At 33.6% G+C, this 18,121-nt stretch overlaps 1 protein-coding gene across 2 annotated transcripts in view; it reads left to right on the forward strand.

The window, feature by feature from the left end:
- Positions 1-17,577, forward strand: part of ITGA1 (integrin subunit alpha 1) — a 155,928-nt gene extending 138,351 nt beyond the window's left edge. For both annotated transcript variants that reach the window (XM_033111233.1, XM_033111234.1), the window contains exons 22-29: positions 133-222; positions 1,642-1,744; positions 4,465-4,578; positions 6,285-6,389; positions 6,551-6,655; positions 7,867-7,959; positions 10,111-10,227; positions 13,899-17,577. In XM_033111233.1, coding sequence (XP_032967124.1) covers positions 133-222; positions 1,642-1,744; positions 4,465-4,578; positions 6,285-6,389; positions 6,551-6,655; positions 7,867-7,959; positions 10,111-10,227; positions 13,899-13,943 — 772 coding nt within the window. In that variant the 3' untranslated portion in view covers positions 13,944-17,577. The remainder of the gene's footprint in view (positions 1-132; positions 223-1,641; positions 1,745-4,464; positions 4,579-6,284; positions 6,390-6,550; positions 6,656-7,866; positions 7,960-10,110; positions 10,228-13,898) is intronic.
- The last annotated feature ends 544 nt before the right edge of the window (positions 17,578-18,121 follow it).

Below are 18,121 nucleotides of genomic sequence, written 5' to 3' on the forward strand. Positions count from 1 at the left end.
AAAAAATCAAGAATTCCACTCTTTTGTGCTTTTCTTTAGCTGCCAACTTAAGCTGCTCTTCCAAATGCTCAGAAATATCTCTAAATAGTCAATTGTTTAATGATTTGTCTGTATGTGCTGCTCATTTTCTAGTGACAGTGAAGAACCCCCTGAAGCCCTTTATGATAATGAAGTAAACATTTCCATCCCTGTAAAATATGAAGTTGGACTACAGTTTTACAGGTGAGAGGAAACTGCATTTTTATGTCGATGCCTTTCTACTAACCGAGGGATTCAAAAAGTGCAGTGTCTTGGTAAAGGTATCAATTACCTACAGCGAACTAGTGAGAGACGCAAAGTTTCAGGCACCAGCCCAGACCTACTGAATCAGAAACTCTGGGGGTAGGGCCCAGAAATCTGTGTTAAATAAGCCCTCCAGGAAATTCTTATGCACTCTAAAATTTGAGCACCAGCACAGTGAACAATCTAAAATGTAAGGTGCTAATGATACAGGATTGCATTAGCAGTCCAGCCTTAAATGCTAAGTGCAAGCTAAAGACCCGGAAGACCTCACTAAAGGCAGTGTTCTTACAGGTCACCAGCATATTTCCTGGCTGTCATTTTCATTGTGTGGGATCTGATGAGCCTGTCCATTCTGGACACACAAGATTAAATCATGTATCATTGACAAAGAGCTGTTTATTTCTTCCATTTTTCATAAACCATTCTTTCTCCTAAGAACGTCTCATCTGTCCAAACACAGATTATGTTGGCGAACTTTCCCACTGTAGATCCCCTTGTTTAAGCCGGACTCCAAGCTTTGACTAAATAAATATGTGCAATGTACACAAAAAGTATAAGAAACAGTGTCAAGTGTGGTCTAAAGTCTTATCATGTTATTAATTTATTATATATGGACTTTCCTTTTATTTATAATAGACCACAAAAATGAGAGGATTATAGGATATACATGTAGATTTTGCTTACAGTTCTTAGCCTTTAAATTCTATTATTGGCTATTTTCTATTTTGCTGTATCCAATTCTCTTGGTGTACTGACTTTTCCCAAGAATTTTTCATTTATTTAAAATCAAATTTTGGCAAATATTTATAAATTTTGTTTTATTTTCTTCTCTTAGCTGACGTGCAGCTTAAAAAATTTGCTTATATTATATTTCATTCTATCAAGTTCATCCAAAAATCATGAAGAAGTCATAAGGAAAAGGTTGAATTTTTAAGTTTAGCAGTAAATATAGAACTTGAAACAGTGGAAAGGTAACAATTTTTTGAAATTTATTTAATTCAGCACTACTATAAATACCAAGTTTTAGCTGGCTATTCACTAAATGTAAGTGGTATTAGTGAATTCTTGGCAACTTTTCACTTGGTAACAATGAATTTTTATTTTAAAAAATTATACATATTTTAGCATTTTAAGGCCATATAAGAATTAGTGACTATTGAAATAAATTATGTAATCCTTCTCACATTCCTCAGTGATTTAATTTTAGGTTTCAGCGTACAAGAATTTGCCTCTGATTTCAAATCTCTATAATGATTTTTTTCTGGGGTTACCTAATAGGAAGAAAGAAAAAGAACAAAGGCAAATAAAAGTTAAATTTTGTTGTGGTTTATTTTTCTTCTTCTGATTAATTCTTTTAAGCTCTGCGAGTGAATACCATATTTCAGTTTCGGCCAATGAGACAGTCCCTGAACTGATTAATTCTACCGAGGACATTGGAAATGAAATTAATGTCTTCTACTTGGTAAGAAATTACCTCTAAATTAGTATTGTATGGAGTTATTTGTAAATTTATAAATTAAATAAAAGTATTAACAGACACGTAGAACTATGTTGCTTCAACAGTTAGTCTTTATATTCCAGCATATTTTTCTTTACAATTTCACTGTTTTAAAATAATTTTATTTAAAGTAAAAATGACATTTGAAGCAATTTTAAAGATCTAGCTTTCTAATTTCCTGATAATAAGACACAATGAAAATGATTTCCTAGAAAAAAATAAACGATGGAACCAAATAGATACTACCTATAAACCTGTAGACTTTATTTACATTATTTTTTCAGTATCACTGAGAAAAGCACTTTTAAAAAATAATTATGAATATTTCAGAAATTGATTATTTAAAATTGTCTTGCTAATATTTTTGTTTACTCAACAAATAAATGTGTATCTTATTCTGCTCATCGCTACCTTTTATATGTATTATACTATAACTTATGTTCCCACTACTATCTCCTTAAGTACTGTTTTTTATTACAACATTGTTCTTTTGGAATCGTTCATAACAATCTTTTCCTATCCACTATCACAAACAACCATGGAGTTGAGCCAGACTTTCATTTTAGGTGACGCCTACTTACAGACACAGACTCAAATAAATATTACTTAAGTGAAAGAGGATCCCATTCAAATGATGCATTTAAATATATACGCGTATTCAAAAGTATGAAATAATGCTACATTATTATAGTGAAGATGGTCTCAATCTCTTTGAGAATTGCCAACAATGAAAAAGGAAATTCTCTTACAAATATTCTCTTACATGTATGCTCTGAAGATGCATTTCATTGTTTTCATTTGTGCCTTTTGCTGAAATTTCTATGACAAGCTGTACCCTGGAAATTAGTATAAATGCTAATCACTCGACCACTGGGATAGATTTTTGGAATTCAGACTACCAGGTTCGTCTAGCCCCATTTGCTTTCCTGGATTAGAGAGAATTTCGAAAACACAAGAAAATAAGGAAACAAGAGAAGGGAAGGGAAAGAAGGAGAACAAAGGGGAGGGGAGAGGAGGGGAGGAAAGGAAGGAAGGAAGGAAGGAAGGAAGGAAGGAAGGAAGGAAGGAAGGAAGGAAGGAAAAAAGAAAGAGATTTTGAATGTTATAGATCTTCATATATTGTCACTTATTAGAGTCCAGACTTGAAACAGGTACTCCCAAACTATTATAAATAATGTTGAAATAAATACCATTGTTAAGAATATCCCTGAGTATAAATCTTTTGTATTTCTGATTAGTTTACTGGGGTAAAATTGGAGTAATGCAATTTTTTAAAAGATGAACTTTTTTTTTTTTAAGTTATACCCAGTAACTTTACTGCTAGAAATTTACCAAGGAAATTATTGGTGACACAAAGATTTATGCTCAGAGGTAGTCTTAACAATGTTATTTATAGTAGTTTAAAAATTAAAACCTGGGCACCATCCAAATACTTAACAACGTGAAATTACTTAAATAAATTGTCATATGGTTATTCAATGGAAAGATAACTATTCTGATAGTTCAGAGGGCCCATTTGGGGGGAAAAAAACCAAAAAACCTAATTCTGCTATTTACCAACTCTGTGACCCTGGAAGTTCTTTGTTCTCATTCTAACCTTGTTGTCTCACTGATAGAACAGGAATAATAAGACAATGTATCTCATAGGGCTGTTTAAAGGCAATAATGCAAGCAAGAAAATTAGCGGTGTCTGGAACACAGCTAACAATACATACTGCTGTTGTTGTTGTTGTTGTTAGTAAGTGGTTATTTAAGTCATATTACAAATCTCTAAATTTATAAGAAAATGCCATGACATAAACAATTTTACAAATGGGACACCAAGTTTTGTACTTTATAATACAAATTTTATAACATATGCATATAGGCAAATAATATGTTAAATGTAGTGAAATTCTATGAAATTTATTTTCTCTTTCAATATTTTTCAATGGTTCTATAAGGAACATTGTTTTTAATCAGAAAAAAATAAATGTTAATTACAGAACACATGATTCCTGACTAAATATCACGAAAGACTCACCTTGGGTGGCATGAGGTGCTATTGAGTGGGAATATTACGTTAGTGGATAAAAACAGATGGGGATTGAGATGAGCGTCACCCTGACTCTTATTGGACTGAATTAAAAATGACCAGTGATACAATGACTATAGCTTATCATAGAGAAGCAGATGGAGGTCTGGTGTGCCTGTACAGTGGTGGCATATACCATCAAGCCAGGGTGAGAAATGGTTTGTGGGCTTAGGGAATTATAGCAAACTGGGTTGTGGCAAACAAAAATATGCTTACCTGTTCTGAGCGGGTCAGGTAAATGTCCTCCCTCCTGTCCACCTCCCAAAAGACTGGGATTTGGAAAGGATGATGAACATGGTAAATTAACAAAGAGAAAAATTTTAATTCTGATTTTCCTTGAATCTCAGTCCTATTTTGGGAGCGTGGGAATAAACAAAAAATATATGATTGGGGCTGATACACATGCTCACTCACCATTAAACATCCCTATTTTTTGCTCCTTTAGTTATACCAATTCTTTGCTCAGTGTCATAAACCATCTTCATTCGTTTTGGGGATTCAAAATATTACGCAACCAAATCATCAGTTAAGAATTGAGGCCCTACATAAGACAGAAAGGATGCTGTTGAAAGAGAAAGAAAGGATTATATTTTGATTTTTCTTCCCATAGATTAGAAAAAGTGGACATTTTCCAATGCCAGAACTTAAGCTGTCAATTTCATTCCCCAACTTGACGTCAGACGGTTATCCAGTGCTGTACCCACGTGAATGGTCATCTTCTGATGTAAGTCATGGTGCCCTGGAATTATGTCGTCTCTGTTCTCTTTCTCAGTTTGAATTTAAAGCCTTCTGTTCAGCATGCCACTTGTGATAAAGAGCTTTACCAAAGTAACATGGAGAGGCATTTAGAAAAAATTTTAAATAATAATAATAACGTCCGCTCATTATTCAGTAGATATATTAGTTCCCTACAGCTGCTGTGGTAACAAGTTACCCCAAACTGGGTGGCTTAAAACAACAGAAATTTATTTTCTCACTGTTCTGGAGGCCAGAATACTGAAATCAAGGTTGACAATGTTGGTTCCCTCTGGAGGCTTGCCTCTCCTCTCCTAGTTTCTGGCAGCAGCTGTCAACCCTTGGAATTCCTTAGTTTGCAACAGAATAACTCTAATGTCTGCCTGTGTCTTCACATGCTGTCTTCCCTGTTTCTGTGTCTTCTCCTTTTCTGTCTTATAAGCACACTCGTCAGTGGATTTAGAGTCCACCCTAAATCCAGAATGGTATCATCTGGAGATCCTTAATTTAATTGTACCCATAATGACCCTCTTGGTGTTAGGACCTGGGGGTCACTATTCAATCCATTAGAATGGAGTTTTGGTAACTAATTTTTTACTTATGCCTGAAATGTTTGTTACACCTTTAATTTGTTTGAGATGATCAATTAACTCTAGAAAGAGACTTCTTAATTGTACCTAAGCACACAGAGCTTGCACATAAAGCAGTACAGCACTATTTACTCACTTATCGCAACAGCAATAAATACCAAACAATAGCAATATCGCACCCCCTTTGTACCTGTATATATGGTAGTTAATTGTTATGGTTCAGTCTCTAAAACATAGAAAATCACAATAAGTCTTCTTTTTAGAGACTTTTTTTTAATTTAAAGTATTCTCAGAAATCAAGAAATAGCAACAGTAGTTGGCTTATAAGAGCTAAATGTTTTTCAAACGGCAAGGAAAAAATAAACCTCAGGCATTTCCCTCTAATCAAAAAATCAGGTTTGTGAGAATCTGGAAAGAATAAAATTGTACTTTTCCTACTACTTATGAATCTTTATCCTTACTACCTTTTATCAAGGATGTAGAGAGTCCTGAAGAAGCAAAAAGTTTATTAGATTAAGTCTGGAGCAACAATCAGAAGCAGCTATCTTACAAATGTGACAGTTTAACGTCTACAGGGCTGCTTACCTACATCTTCCTTCCACACAGACTAAGTGTCTTACCTTTGGTGTACAGAGACTCCAAAAGTAACATTGGATGAATATATAAAAACAGATGAAAGTCCCTCTCTTTTCTTGTTTCATAAATCATCATATAAGCCATCATATTGAATAATAAATGCTAACCCTTTTTTTCCTCAATAGGGTTTTAATTTTTTGCTCTCTCTCTGTCTGTATTACGGCAATTTACAAACTTATTTAATGAAAATAATAAACGAATATGTTTATCACTATGTAATAGTTCTACAAGCATAAGCTCACTGCTACCTGTTACAATTCAGAAGTGGCTCCGTAACAGTAATTATTATCTGGAGGTAGGTGTGTGTGGCTGGTGCAGCATAGCTGCTTCCACAGTGCACACTTACAAAGATGGATCTTTGTTCTATGTCAATGACTGTCATTCACAGAGTCTTCATGTTATTGTACCAAATTGTTCTTCCCTCTGACATTTGGCATTGTCTGATAAAAGGAATATTTTCATTTCTTAGAATGCAAACTGCAGACCCAGTAGTCTTCAGGATCCTCTTGGTATCAACTCTGAGAAGAAACCGATTAGATTCAAATCTGAAGATCTCAAACGAGGCACAATTCTGGTAAATGCTGATAACCAAGACAAGTACTAATTTGAACTCTTGCTTTCTAAGTGAATAAACTCAATGTTGACCTAAAAATAACTGTCTTATAGAATATTTTAATATACTATCTCTAATCAAATGTCAACAATACTAATATATACCTCTGGACATTTATACAGGACTGCAGTACATGTAAATTTGCTACCATCACGTGTAATCTGACTCCTTCTGATGTGAGCCAAGTGAATGTTTCACTTATCTTATGGAAACCAACTTTTATAAAAGTAAGTAATTTCCCTGTTCTCTGATATTATTGATATATTAACAAATGTTTGTTCGATCCTTAGTATATGCAAAGCAGAGTACTTCTGCAGAAAGAACACAAGATTGGAAGTCTAAAAGAATTTGTTTTTGGGGTGGCTGGTTAGCTCAGTTGGTTAGAGCCTGGTGCTAATAACACCAAGGTTGCCAGTTCAATCCTTTCATGGGCCACTGTGAACTGTGCCCTCCTTAAAAAAAAAAAAAAAAAAAAAAATGTGTAAAAGAATGTGTTCCAAGCCCCAGCTCCACTTAACCAGCTATGTGGCTCTCACTTTCCTGTCTGTTACTAAGTTATCTTCAAGGTCTCCTTTCAGATAGTATATGCTTTTCTACAATCTCATCCTTTTTCTTTGCACTGCAAGAGATAAACACCTGTATAATATCAAAGTTTGCACTTACTTTAATACTTTAGAGCTCAGTTAAGGGACTAAGAATTACAGGGCGACAAACCTTGACACCACAGACAAAAAGTAGAGCTAACATACATATTATGGACTCATTATATTAGATCACACTATCTGTCTATCTATCCATCTATAGCTGTATCTATATAGATACATACATTCATATATCATATATATATGTATATATATACATATACATATATATATATATAGGAGGACAATTTTTAACCTCTAATAACGTCAAATTCATCTGACAACAAACAATTTTAGAACTTAATCCATTGTACTTTGTATTATTTGTTTCTCTCTTAGAAATAATTGGTTAATTATACAAAATTTCCATTTTTAGATTTGATCATATTAAGTTGCTATTTTCATAAGTCACAAATTGTTGCATATTGGCAATTTCATGTTTAAGCCTAAACAAACTCCTGTATAAACCTCATTATCAGAGTGTAGCTATTTCATACCTGGTTGCACGAAATGTGGGCAGGGTTTAAGGTTTATTTTTGCTAAGGATAAATCTCAATAGAAATTATTTAGAAAAATTTTCCATTCTGTAACAAGGATCTAAATGAGTCTTTAAATGCAGAGAGGGAGGGTGGGTATACAGTCATCATTTGATACCACCAGCTCCATTTGAACGTTAACAAAACCAGTGTTTTTAATCGCAGGAAAATCTTACTTTTAAAAATTGCACTACTCAAACATGACTAGCTCTCACTGTGATCAACTTAATGTATTGAAAATAAATCCCGTTTGCTTTTCAGGCACGTTTTTCCAGCTTAAATCTTACTGTAAAGGCAGAGCTTCATAGTGAAAATACATCACTGGTTTTAAGTACCGGCAATCAAAAAAGACAGGTAAGTGCAACTCTAAGTTTTGAAAACATAGCATACTTCACTCTGAATTTTGTGATATAATGTTGTATAATTGCTTACAGCCCTTAAAGCAGTGACTCGTGCTGCTCAGTTAGTGACAGACACTTTCTGCTTCAAATTATACTTGATTAGACTGAAATTTGATTTCAGTCTCATCCTTCTTTGTAAGAAACTGGGGAAAACCGTGATATTTACAGTTAACATGCCATGTTTGACTTAAATGCTTCTAACTTTCACAGTAAATTGATGTTTTTACTTTCACCTTGATAACAAATAATGCATTTGTAATTTTCCTCCTTTAAAACTGACATTTTAAAATGTACTTGACATCTGAAGAGCAGATTTGAAAAACAACTCCTTTACAGAAAGTGTCTTTATATTATACAGGAATACATGTAAAATTTTTAAAGTTTTCTTCATTTAGTCAGTGGGAAATTTAAAATAAAAATGAAGTGTTATTCCCTAATACAAATTCATGCTTGAGTCCTTGGTGAAAATAAAATGGTTTGAGTTTTCTCCTCTTGTGCTATTATAAAATAAAGCCAAAATAGTTGTAATAGATAAGGGTGCTTCAGCATACTTTCCCCTCTTATCATGGAAAAGTTTAAATACCCTATGTGGATATTATGAGTCATAAAATTCTATTTGGAAGCTACCTAACTTTCAGATGTTATTTCAAAACCTCTTATTTCCAAGTATTACTCATTTCAAATAATGATAATGCCAATGACCTGTAATAAACATTCACTATTAAAGAATATAAGCATATAATACATAGAATATATACATATAATTATTACTTACTTTATAAAGAGAACTTAGCCTGATAAATGCAAAGTTGTTCCACACATAGAGAAGCCAAACTTTCACCAGTAAACACCAAAACATATGAGTATATATTATACTGGAAAAGAGTACATTAGCTCCTAAATGTATTTTGTTATAATTTTAGTAATTAGCTTTACTTCCCCTAAATGTTAGCTTAAAATTCCCCATGGAGCTGTTTCTTCTACATTTTATCCTAAGAAAGAATTATACCTAAATTGTTAAAATTACTCAGTGATCATTCCTTAATTATTTAATTTTACAGAAGTCACTGATCCCATCCAGACTTCAGTTTCTGTACCTGTAAGTTCAGGGAGTTCTTTTAGTTGTGTTTGAAGTCTGTCTTAAAAAGTCTCAAACTCTTGCCAGCTCTGTGTCCACATGTATCAGCAGTGACCTACCCTGAGCCATTTGAGGGGTTTGACTCAGTATTCAACATATGCAAATATCTCCCTTATTGGTTTCCATTTTTTACCCTTCATCTTCTCTCTAGGTTAAGGAATTGTGACGTTTCCTGCTAAAGGCAAATACAGAAATTTGATCTATTATTAGTCATGGATATCTATCCTAAATCATTTTTTTTCTCAGAAACCTAAGGGATGGGACACAAAGCAGACAAGTTTCACTGAGGTTTGGGTGCCACACTGAGAGAGCTTGAGTAGCTAGAACATTCAAAGATGTCCACTTCAAAATTCAGTTAAAGACCTAATGCACCGTATAGATTCTGACTAGAGTAAGTCAACTGGACGATACAGTGGGGTATAGTAAAAAGCACATTAGGGTGAATGTATTTGCAAAAATTCATTTATCTGCACACTTGAGATGTATGTATTATATAAAAATTATACTTCGATTTGTAAACAAAAAAATAAAACACAGTAGAATTAGAATTAAAATAAGAAGGTCTACTCAGGTTTTTATGTCAACCTCTGATGACATTCTAGTCTAAACTTATCTTATTGTAATAATGCACTAAAGTCTATTAATAAATCTTTAAAACATACAACACTTTTGGTTCCCCCTGAGTTCAATTCCACTCTGTCGTTGAGCATTGTGATTCATAGACAGTTTACTCTTTATGTATAAATTTCTTAAGGAGAAGATTATAATTTGGGGGGTAATAATAAATTTGACATGGTTAGAGATTTAGAATAGATGAAGGGCATTTTCAAATGTAAACTCAATGTTTTCCCTGTAATGAGATTAAGAACACTTTATGATAGAAAATTTTAGCCTGTAAGAACCCAAAGCACTGGAATTTCTAATAGGTGTTTATCAATGTTAACAGTCTTGTTTAATAATTTTCAGCTTGCTATTCAAATATCCAAAGATGGGCTACCGGGCAGAGTGCCATTATGGGTTATCTTGTTGAGTGCTTTTGCTGGATTATTGCTGTTAATGCTGCTCATCTTAGCACTGTGGAAGGTAAGCACCAAAGTTCCCTTGACTTTCTATTTCAATTATCAACAGCAAATGGTAAATTAAATTTTGATGTATCCATACTGTGGAATATAGTATCATACAGCAATGAAAACCATTGAAATGATGACCAAGATGAAAGAAAAAAGAAAAATGTGTTTCTCAAACATTGTGCCACAATTTGATCCCATTTTTATAAGAAAAATTAATATATCCAAAAACCATGGAGCATCTCTCTAGAGGTTGGGATTTTAAGAGACCTTTATATTAGGTCTATAACACTGGAAATTTTAAATTAAATATAATCAGAGAAGAATGTAAGCTCTCCCTTATAGGAAAAGAAAAGAATAAATTCCTATGTCAATTTATGAATACATAAGCAATAGAATCATGGTTAAGATAAGCCTTATCCTAATTATATATTCTATGTATTGTAAACATCAAATACTTCTTTAACGTATAAACAAATATGCCACATTTTATGCAATGGTTTTGTGCCTGAGTGAGAGATGATGGTTTTATTAATTAATTCATGGAAGGGGAATTTTACAGTTTTACAGACTCCTATTTCAAATCCTCTTGTAAAATTGAGTAACCATCTACTTTCTGTCTGGTAAATCCATATATTTACACAGATGTTTGCTTAAACTGAGGTATGCAAGATTTTTTAAACTCTTAACTGTGTCATTTTTAAATTAAGCAGAACCAAGATGATAGCTTCTAGGATAAATTTAATAGAGAATAAAATCACATAGAAAAGTTGAATTTAATGTTTTCCAGTTAAACATCAAATTGGTATTTGTTCTAGCATAATATCACCCTATCTTTTACCTATTGTTTTGTTAAATAGCTCAACTATGTTAAAAATACAGATCGTGGCTACATATTCATTTGTCTAATACCTGAGCAACAGAATTCTCTTTTAATCAAATAGTTTAAGTAACAATTTCTCTCCCACCAAATACCAACTGTTCTGCTCCTTTCTGACTCTCTTATGACTGACTTCCCCTTTGGGGAGATTCCTCTCAGAGAAGGTGATCAGAGCACGTTAAAGATGTAAGGCAGTGGTGTTTAGGTCAGTAAATAGAGCCCAGGGCTTTTGTCCAGCAAAGTCTCCAAAACAGAGCTCTCTACCATCTCAAACTCCCAGCTCTTCCTCCTACTGCTCTGTCTGTAATACCTGGCTTTGCCACACTGTGGTACCCGAGGCCTGGCTTAGTAGTGTCAAGGTTTTGCTTGAAATACAGATTGCAGTATCTCCCATTATATGCACCTCTAATAGAGAGAGCGTTTTTGTCGTGATTTCTTTCAGTGTGGTCTGCTATTCTGACCACTGTACTTGCCCCTATAATTTTAGGACGCCGTTGACAAAAGAAGAAGAAAGCTAAAGCTGATATTTGCGTAGGTTCTCTCTGGCAGCATACCTCCGTTTGAATACGTTTCATCCACCTGTTTTTTTGTCATCAGTCTGAAAAAGCATTAATGCAAAAATAAACACATCCAGCAAATATTTTGTTGATACATTCTGATGGCTTCTTAGATCTTCTTTTTAAGCCCAAGGGAAGGTCATTTAACAACTTTTGGAGTGTCCTGATCAACAGGTACAGTTAGTTCCAGCAATCAGAACTGTGATTCCATAGTAGAAGGGAAGTGAACTAGCACTTAATGAGTGCTTACTATAAGCCAGGAACTGTTTTAAGCTTTTCCACAGTAGAGTCGAATGAGACTTGGCCCACAGAGGAACCCTGAGAAAGCAGAACATTCTTCTCTCTTAACTTAATCTCTCCTGATGCCTGAAGTTCCACCATTGATGATTTACTTACTAATCCTAAAACTTTGTTCCCGATTCAATATGCATATCCTTGGGGGGGTGTGGATGGGAAATTTTTCAGTCTTTTATACATTAGTATAAATTTATTCATTCAACATTTATTCCATATTATAGTTATTAAGCATGTACTTTCTGCCAGGGATTATCTAATCAGATCCTTTGTCATAAGGTTTTGAAATAGGAGGACATAAATAAGATCCTGAAGTAAATAGGGAAAGAAAAAGAAGAAAAGCGAAAACTACAAGGAAAGTCTGGGAGCTGAAAACAAACTTGTTTCAAATTTTGGCTGGTATTGGCTCCATCCAGTTTGAAGCTATAAATTATATTCTCCTAGTATTCACCCTAATCATCCAACTTCCACGAAAAACCCTATGTTAATAGAATTATTTGAGTGGGAAAGTTTAGACAACAGAAGCTGAGTTTTAAAGTAATGCATTTAATATGTGAAAGCAGAGGAAGGTTGAAAAAAAGCAAAAAGATTTGGAAGAGAAAGGATAAAAGTTCAAGAACTGGTGGAGCAGGAAAGAGAAAAGTTTTATAATTCACCACCACCTGCTTCTGTGAAAGCCTTGTCTGATTTATTTTCAACTCAGGACGTGTAGGCACAAGTTAAGGGGCTTAATGGTTTGTGAATCCAGAACGTTTATTTTTGGTTCAAAGGAAAAGGCCTGAGACATTTAGGAGAGCTGGCATTCTAAAGAAGACAGATTAATGTTTTTTTCATGTTCACCTGTCCTGTTGTCACCTTTTCCTCATCTCCCATCATCTGGCTTCTGGCATAGTGGAAAACATAAGCCCTGAGTAAAACTTCTCTAATTTAAAACTGCACATTTTTTACCGTTTACCCCCTTTAAGCCCTCAATTGTTAAGTAATTATTTTTAAAAATATATAATTGCCTTGCATAATTTACCATAATTTTATGATTAAAATGATATGAAGTTACTGCAATTTCAAAGAATTAACTCATTGTTTTTGTTTGAACTATTATAATCCACTCTCAAATAAAAATACACACACACACACACACACACACACACACACACATACACATAGATTTAAGAAAACACTTCTTTGGGATCCTTGATTTCCTTTTTTTAAAATACCTATTTTCAATTATATTATTACAAAGGTCCATTCCAGTCCTTATGCTTATTTTTGTTATTCTGCATAATATAAAATAAATAAATAAAACACTTGTAATTTTTTTGATGTCCCAAATCACAAAGCATAATGAAAAATACACACAGTCACCCCAAGTGAAAATTTTCACATTTTCCATGACTTCATTTTTATATCCAAATGATGCAGGTTGTTTTCAAGAGGCTCTTCATGCCAAGTCTATAAAGACATATGCTCTGACACATTTAAAGTTAAACCAGACAACTCAGAAATTTCCCCAAGCCACAGTGTACCTACTATATTTCTCATCAACTCTAATGACCTCAATGTATGGCCATAAATTATTTGTTGGAAATTTCTCTGCTACATACCTAAAAAAAAGACCATGGCAAAATAGAGACAGTGCTAGCTAACTGCATTTTGTATGTCCACCAAATATTTTCCCAGAATCTTTTAGTTAGTTTACTACATATACCAGTTTTTACTAGGAGACGTGTTATATTTAACCAATGAAAAGTTAAAAATGAAATAGCAATTTGATAAGTGTCATTTCTTGACATTCAATATTACTTAATAAGACAACAAAGAAAATCTCCCAAATATGTTAATTATTTGTATGTTCAGAATTGCTAACATATTATTAAATTAAATTCTATTTAAGGAGATTAGTATTTATTATTTAAATTCAAATAATTAATTGTGTTATATTTGATATTCTCTCAACAGATTGGATTCTTCAAAAGACCACTAAAGAAGAAAATGGAGAAATGAAATATTTTTTAAAAGAAAAAAATTATTAAATGATCTATCCTCAGGTTTGCCTCAACTATGTGACAAGAAATTTATAAATATAATTAAAGACATAGTCACATAAATTTGTATAATCCATCAGGGTTAATCACTTGGAAAATGACAGATCAAGCAAGATCCAAAAATAATACCATATATATTTTATAAAATGATGAAAAATATTTTTAAATAATTACTCATTTTTGTTGAGTACTTAAGAAAAATTTCAAAGTGTTTTGAAGATGAAGAATAACCTGTACAAATATGTTTATGTATTAAATCACCATTCAAAGTATTTAAGGAATGCATAAAAATATTTTTATGATCATTGAAACATTTACTTTCAAAACAATATAAATTAACTTTTTCAGTTGATTCTTGATGAATATAGTCATTCAGCATGACAGTCAACATGTGTAAATGCTAAGAAAGGAATTACCTTAAAAAGATCATTTCCCCGATTCAAATGAGAAAAATTTCCCGGGTAGAATCTATTTAAAGACTGGACTGAAAATAGAATTAAATCACAGAGAATACATTCAGTATCTTTGTATTCAATTCAGTACTTGGAAGGTTTTCTTTCCAAAGTGTTTGGAAAATAGTGCAATTGAGCTGAAATTCTATCTATGATGGAAAATTAAGATAGACTTATTTATGATAAAAGCAAGTGCACTGAATGGATTAATTGAAGTTTTTATGGAACATGCTTGATTTTGATATTGAGCTCTAAAACTCAAAATTCTTTTATACTGAAAAAACACTTAGAGCAATTTTGTGTGTCATAACAGCGATGTGTTATAAAAAGCCACATTGTGGGTGGCATATACTAAAATGGTTTCTGAATGGAACATGGCAGCATAGATAAATGCCACTGAAATGCCTAAGTCATCTTTGCTAGGCACCTTTTGAACAAACGTCAGAGGACCTTGGATGTAACCGAAAGTAGGAGTTTTCTCAACTCTTTGGTACATGGTTCATTCAAACCCTCAAGCTGTGAGAGTATGTGTATTTTTCATTTTTTACAGTTATGTAATTTTCCAAATACATTTCTTATTTCTATGAAAAGGCAGTATTCCATTTCAGTATTGTGTTTTACTAAGAAGCCACTGCTTTTTGAGTGTGGCATATCAATATTTAAAGAGAACTCCAGAAATGTATTTTAAAGAATTTCAGGTTTGAAACCTCGCACTAGCGGAAGGATATTACAACTTTGTATATGCTTCTTTGTTCTTGAAGTCATCGTTTTGGTGCATGAGACTGTACTGTAGCATAAGCTCCTAGGTTGCTCCATTTCTTCGGAAAATAACCAGGAATGAATGTATAGTAGCTGCGTGTGTGAACTACTGCTGTAACATTTGCTGATGCTTCCTCAACCACTCCATCTCTCCACCTGATTGACCATCACAAGACCAGAACCTGTAACTATCCAGAAAGTCCTGGGCTGTTTTTCTCAAAAAGCAGCAACTCAATGAAGAAATTAAATGCCCTGGATTTAACTTTTTAGAACTAATTTCCAAGGAATTATCTGAGGACTCAGAGTCAGCCTGTCTCATGGCTCTCCACATCTACGTCTAAGATCCTGATGGTCAAAGCCATACGCCTGGGGAGTGCTGAGATCATCAGTAGCTAGAAGAAAAGCAAAGTCTTTCCTATCCTTTAGCAGGAGGAGACTTGCTATCCTCCTGCTGGCTTGTCTTGTTGAGGAATGTCTACTTTGGGGATTTTCTTCATTCCCACTATCTATCTCCAGGCTCAGAAATCATTCTTTCCACCTGTTTTTCCTTTGCCCAACAACTCTGGCCTGTCTTATTCTGAGTTACCATGTCACACAATTCCAGGGCACAGCCTGCTCAGCAGCTCCACTCCAATCTCAGCACATCCTTAGAAATAAATCAACAGATAAAGTTCAATTCACACTCAGCTTCTGTGACTATGAGGCAAAGCCATCAATGAACTAGGAGTGTGCACGTGTAAGCTAAATACATGTTAACATAAAGGGGAACAAGAGAAATGATGGCATTGTGAACTTTTTAGAAAAGAGAGGAAGACTGTTTGGCCAGATCAAGTAGGTACTTGTAAGACTGGCACAATTTTTAACACATGTCATTCCGGGCTTTTAAGTAGAATATTTACTTTACTAGGTATCACATAGTATTATAATTTGTTCAGGTTAATGTGGGCATCTGTATGTGTACGTGTTTGTGTGTATAAATACACAGACACACACAACACAGATACAAATTTAACATGAAATACCTCAGTAACACCCAATGACAGAGTTTACAAAAAGTAAATACAGAAAAGCTACACCAAAAAGAAAAATTTAATTTTCCACTTTTGAATATGTTTTCATTTTCATTAACATTTAACTTAGCATACAATTCTGCAAACATAAAGGAAGAGTCTTTGATTAAAAAAATATAAGTCCACAGATGTCCCAAATTATCTTTGTACAAATATTTTAAAACAGTCTATTATTAAGAAATATACTAAACTGTATCATTTTATTTTAAAATATTTAATAAGAAAAGTAGGTGAAATTTAAGACTAAGAACTTATTGGCTAAAATAAATTACCAAATACTTTCTTTTTTTTAACTTTGGTTATTTCTTTTTTTTGAAATTGATTATTACTTCTCCTGTGAACTGAACTATGTATGAAATCCCTTTCCTGACCAAACCTATAATGGTATATTGGTAAATTATTTAACAAATACCTCTCCAAGAGGAAAAAAAAATGCCTGATTTGCATTATTTTCCAATTTTCATGCCCTAAATAGTCTCGCCATGGCCATTTTCAAGCTACTTACATAACCCTAAGTAGCTTGCAGAATTTCTGAGCATTTATCTGTCAGCTCTTATGAACCAGTACAAGCTGCCTTCAGCACATTACTGAGATAATATGACAATGATAGCTAGTGAGAGAAAGAGGAGATAGATATAGATGATAGATTGATAGATCAATAGATGAAAGATGATAGATGATAGATAGATAAAACATGTACATATACATATGCAAACACACACAATATAATTATATTTCAAATGATGCTTAAAATGCTGATCTCAAGTCCAGTAGACAAAATGCTACATAGTTCTTTGTTCTTCAGTTTTAATTTCTAAAATTATAACTTTCCTTTAACATTAATAAAATGATATAAACTTGCAGGAGTAGGAAGGAGTCGGAAGCAAGAATATATAAAGGTTGATACACAGTGAAAAATCAAATCTATACAACCACAAAGAAGCTGCTACACTTTCTCTAGAATCCAGAACCCAGGGAGCAATATTGTGAAAGGTCATTTTTTGTAAATATTTTTAACTTCTGTGATTCAATTTGAACTTCAATGATTCCATTAATCCAATTTGTTCAATTATTTTTTCTAAGCACGAGATTGATGGAGAATTTAAACTTTGAATGTTTTCTATGGCATAAGTGTTCTTGAAATGAGGCTTGGGGAGGTAGATATTTTTACAAAATTTGATGCCTGCTCAACCATAATAATTTTACCTACAAATGTATATAGATATATACAGATAAATCCTCTTTTTCTTTTATAAAACCAACATATGTCAAGGCTCCCTTGGAAAACAAATAAAAGCAAACGTTGGCTGTATAGTGCTTGAGTAAAACTGATTTGTAGCCGAGGCTGTGAGAAGCTCTGGCCGTATTCTCTCAGCATCCCCCACAGGCCACAGCCTACACGGTGTGAATGGCTGCCCCACTAGGGTCGTGCAGTGTTCTTTCATACAAGATAAAATTTGTCCAACATGTTGTGATCTGCTCTGTGTGAATTAACTGTCTTGCTTTGCAAAACACTGAGCAAACAAGGGAAGACCCTGGCCCCAAGTATGGCTGAAGTGCCAGATTGCAGTCACAGAATTGTTCAAATAAAGAGGCTTCTGGCAAATCAATTTTAAAAAAAATAATGTCCTATGCACCTCTTGTTTACTTTCAACATGTCTCAAGTCCCCCTCTATTAGTCTTCTCTCCCAAAGGAGATTTTCGAGAACATTACTGGAGAAAAATGTGTCTAAAACATGTGTTCTCTGTTTGCTGCGAATACCGGCTTCAGTGAATTGATCATTTATACAGGATTTCACTCCTCGGTTCTTCTGTGCCACTCTAAAGGGATGACATGGTATAATGTAGGAGGGACA

The sequence above is a fragment of the Rhinolophus ferrumequinum genome, chromosome 7, assembly GCF_004115265.2.
Source record: "Rhinolophus ferrumequinum isolate MPI-CBG mRhiFer1 chromosome 7, mRhiFer1_v1.p, whole genome shotgun sequence".
NCBI lineage: Eukaryota > Metazoa > Chordata > Mammalia > Chiroptera > Rhinolophidae > Rhinolophus > Rhinolophus ferrumequinum.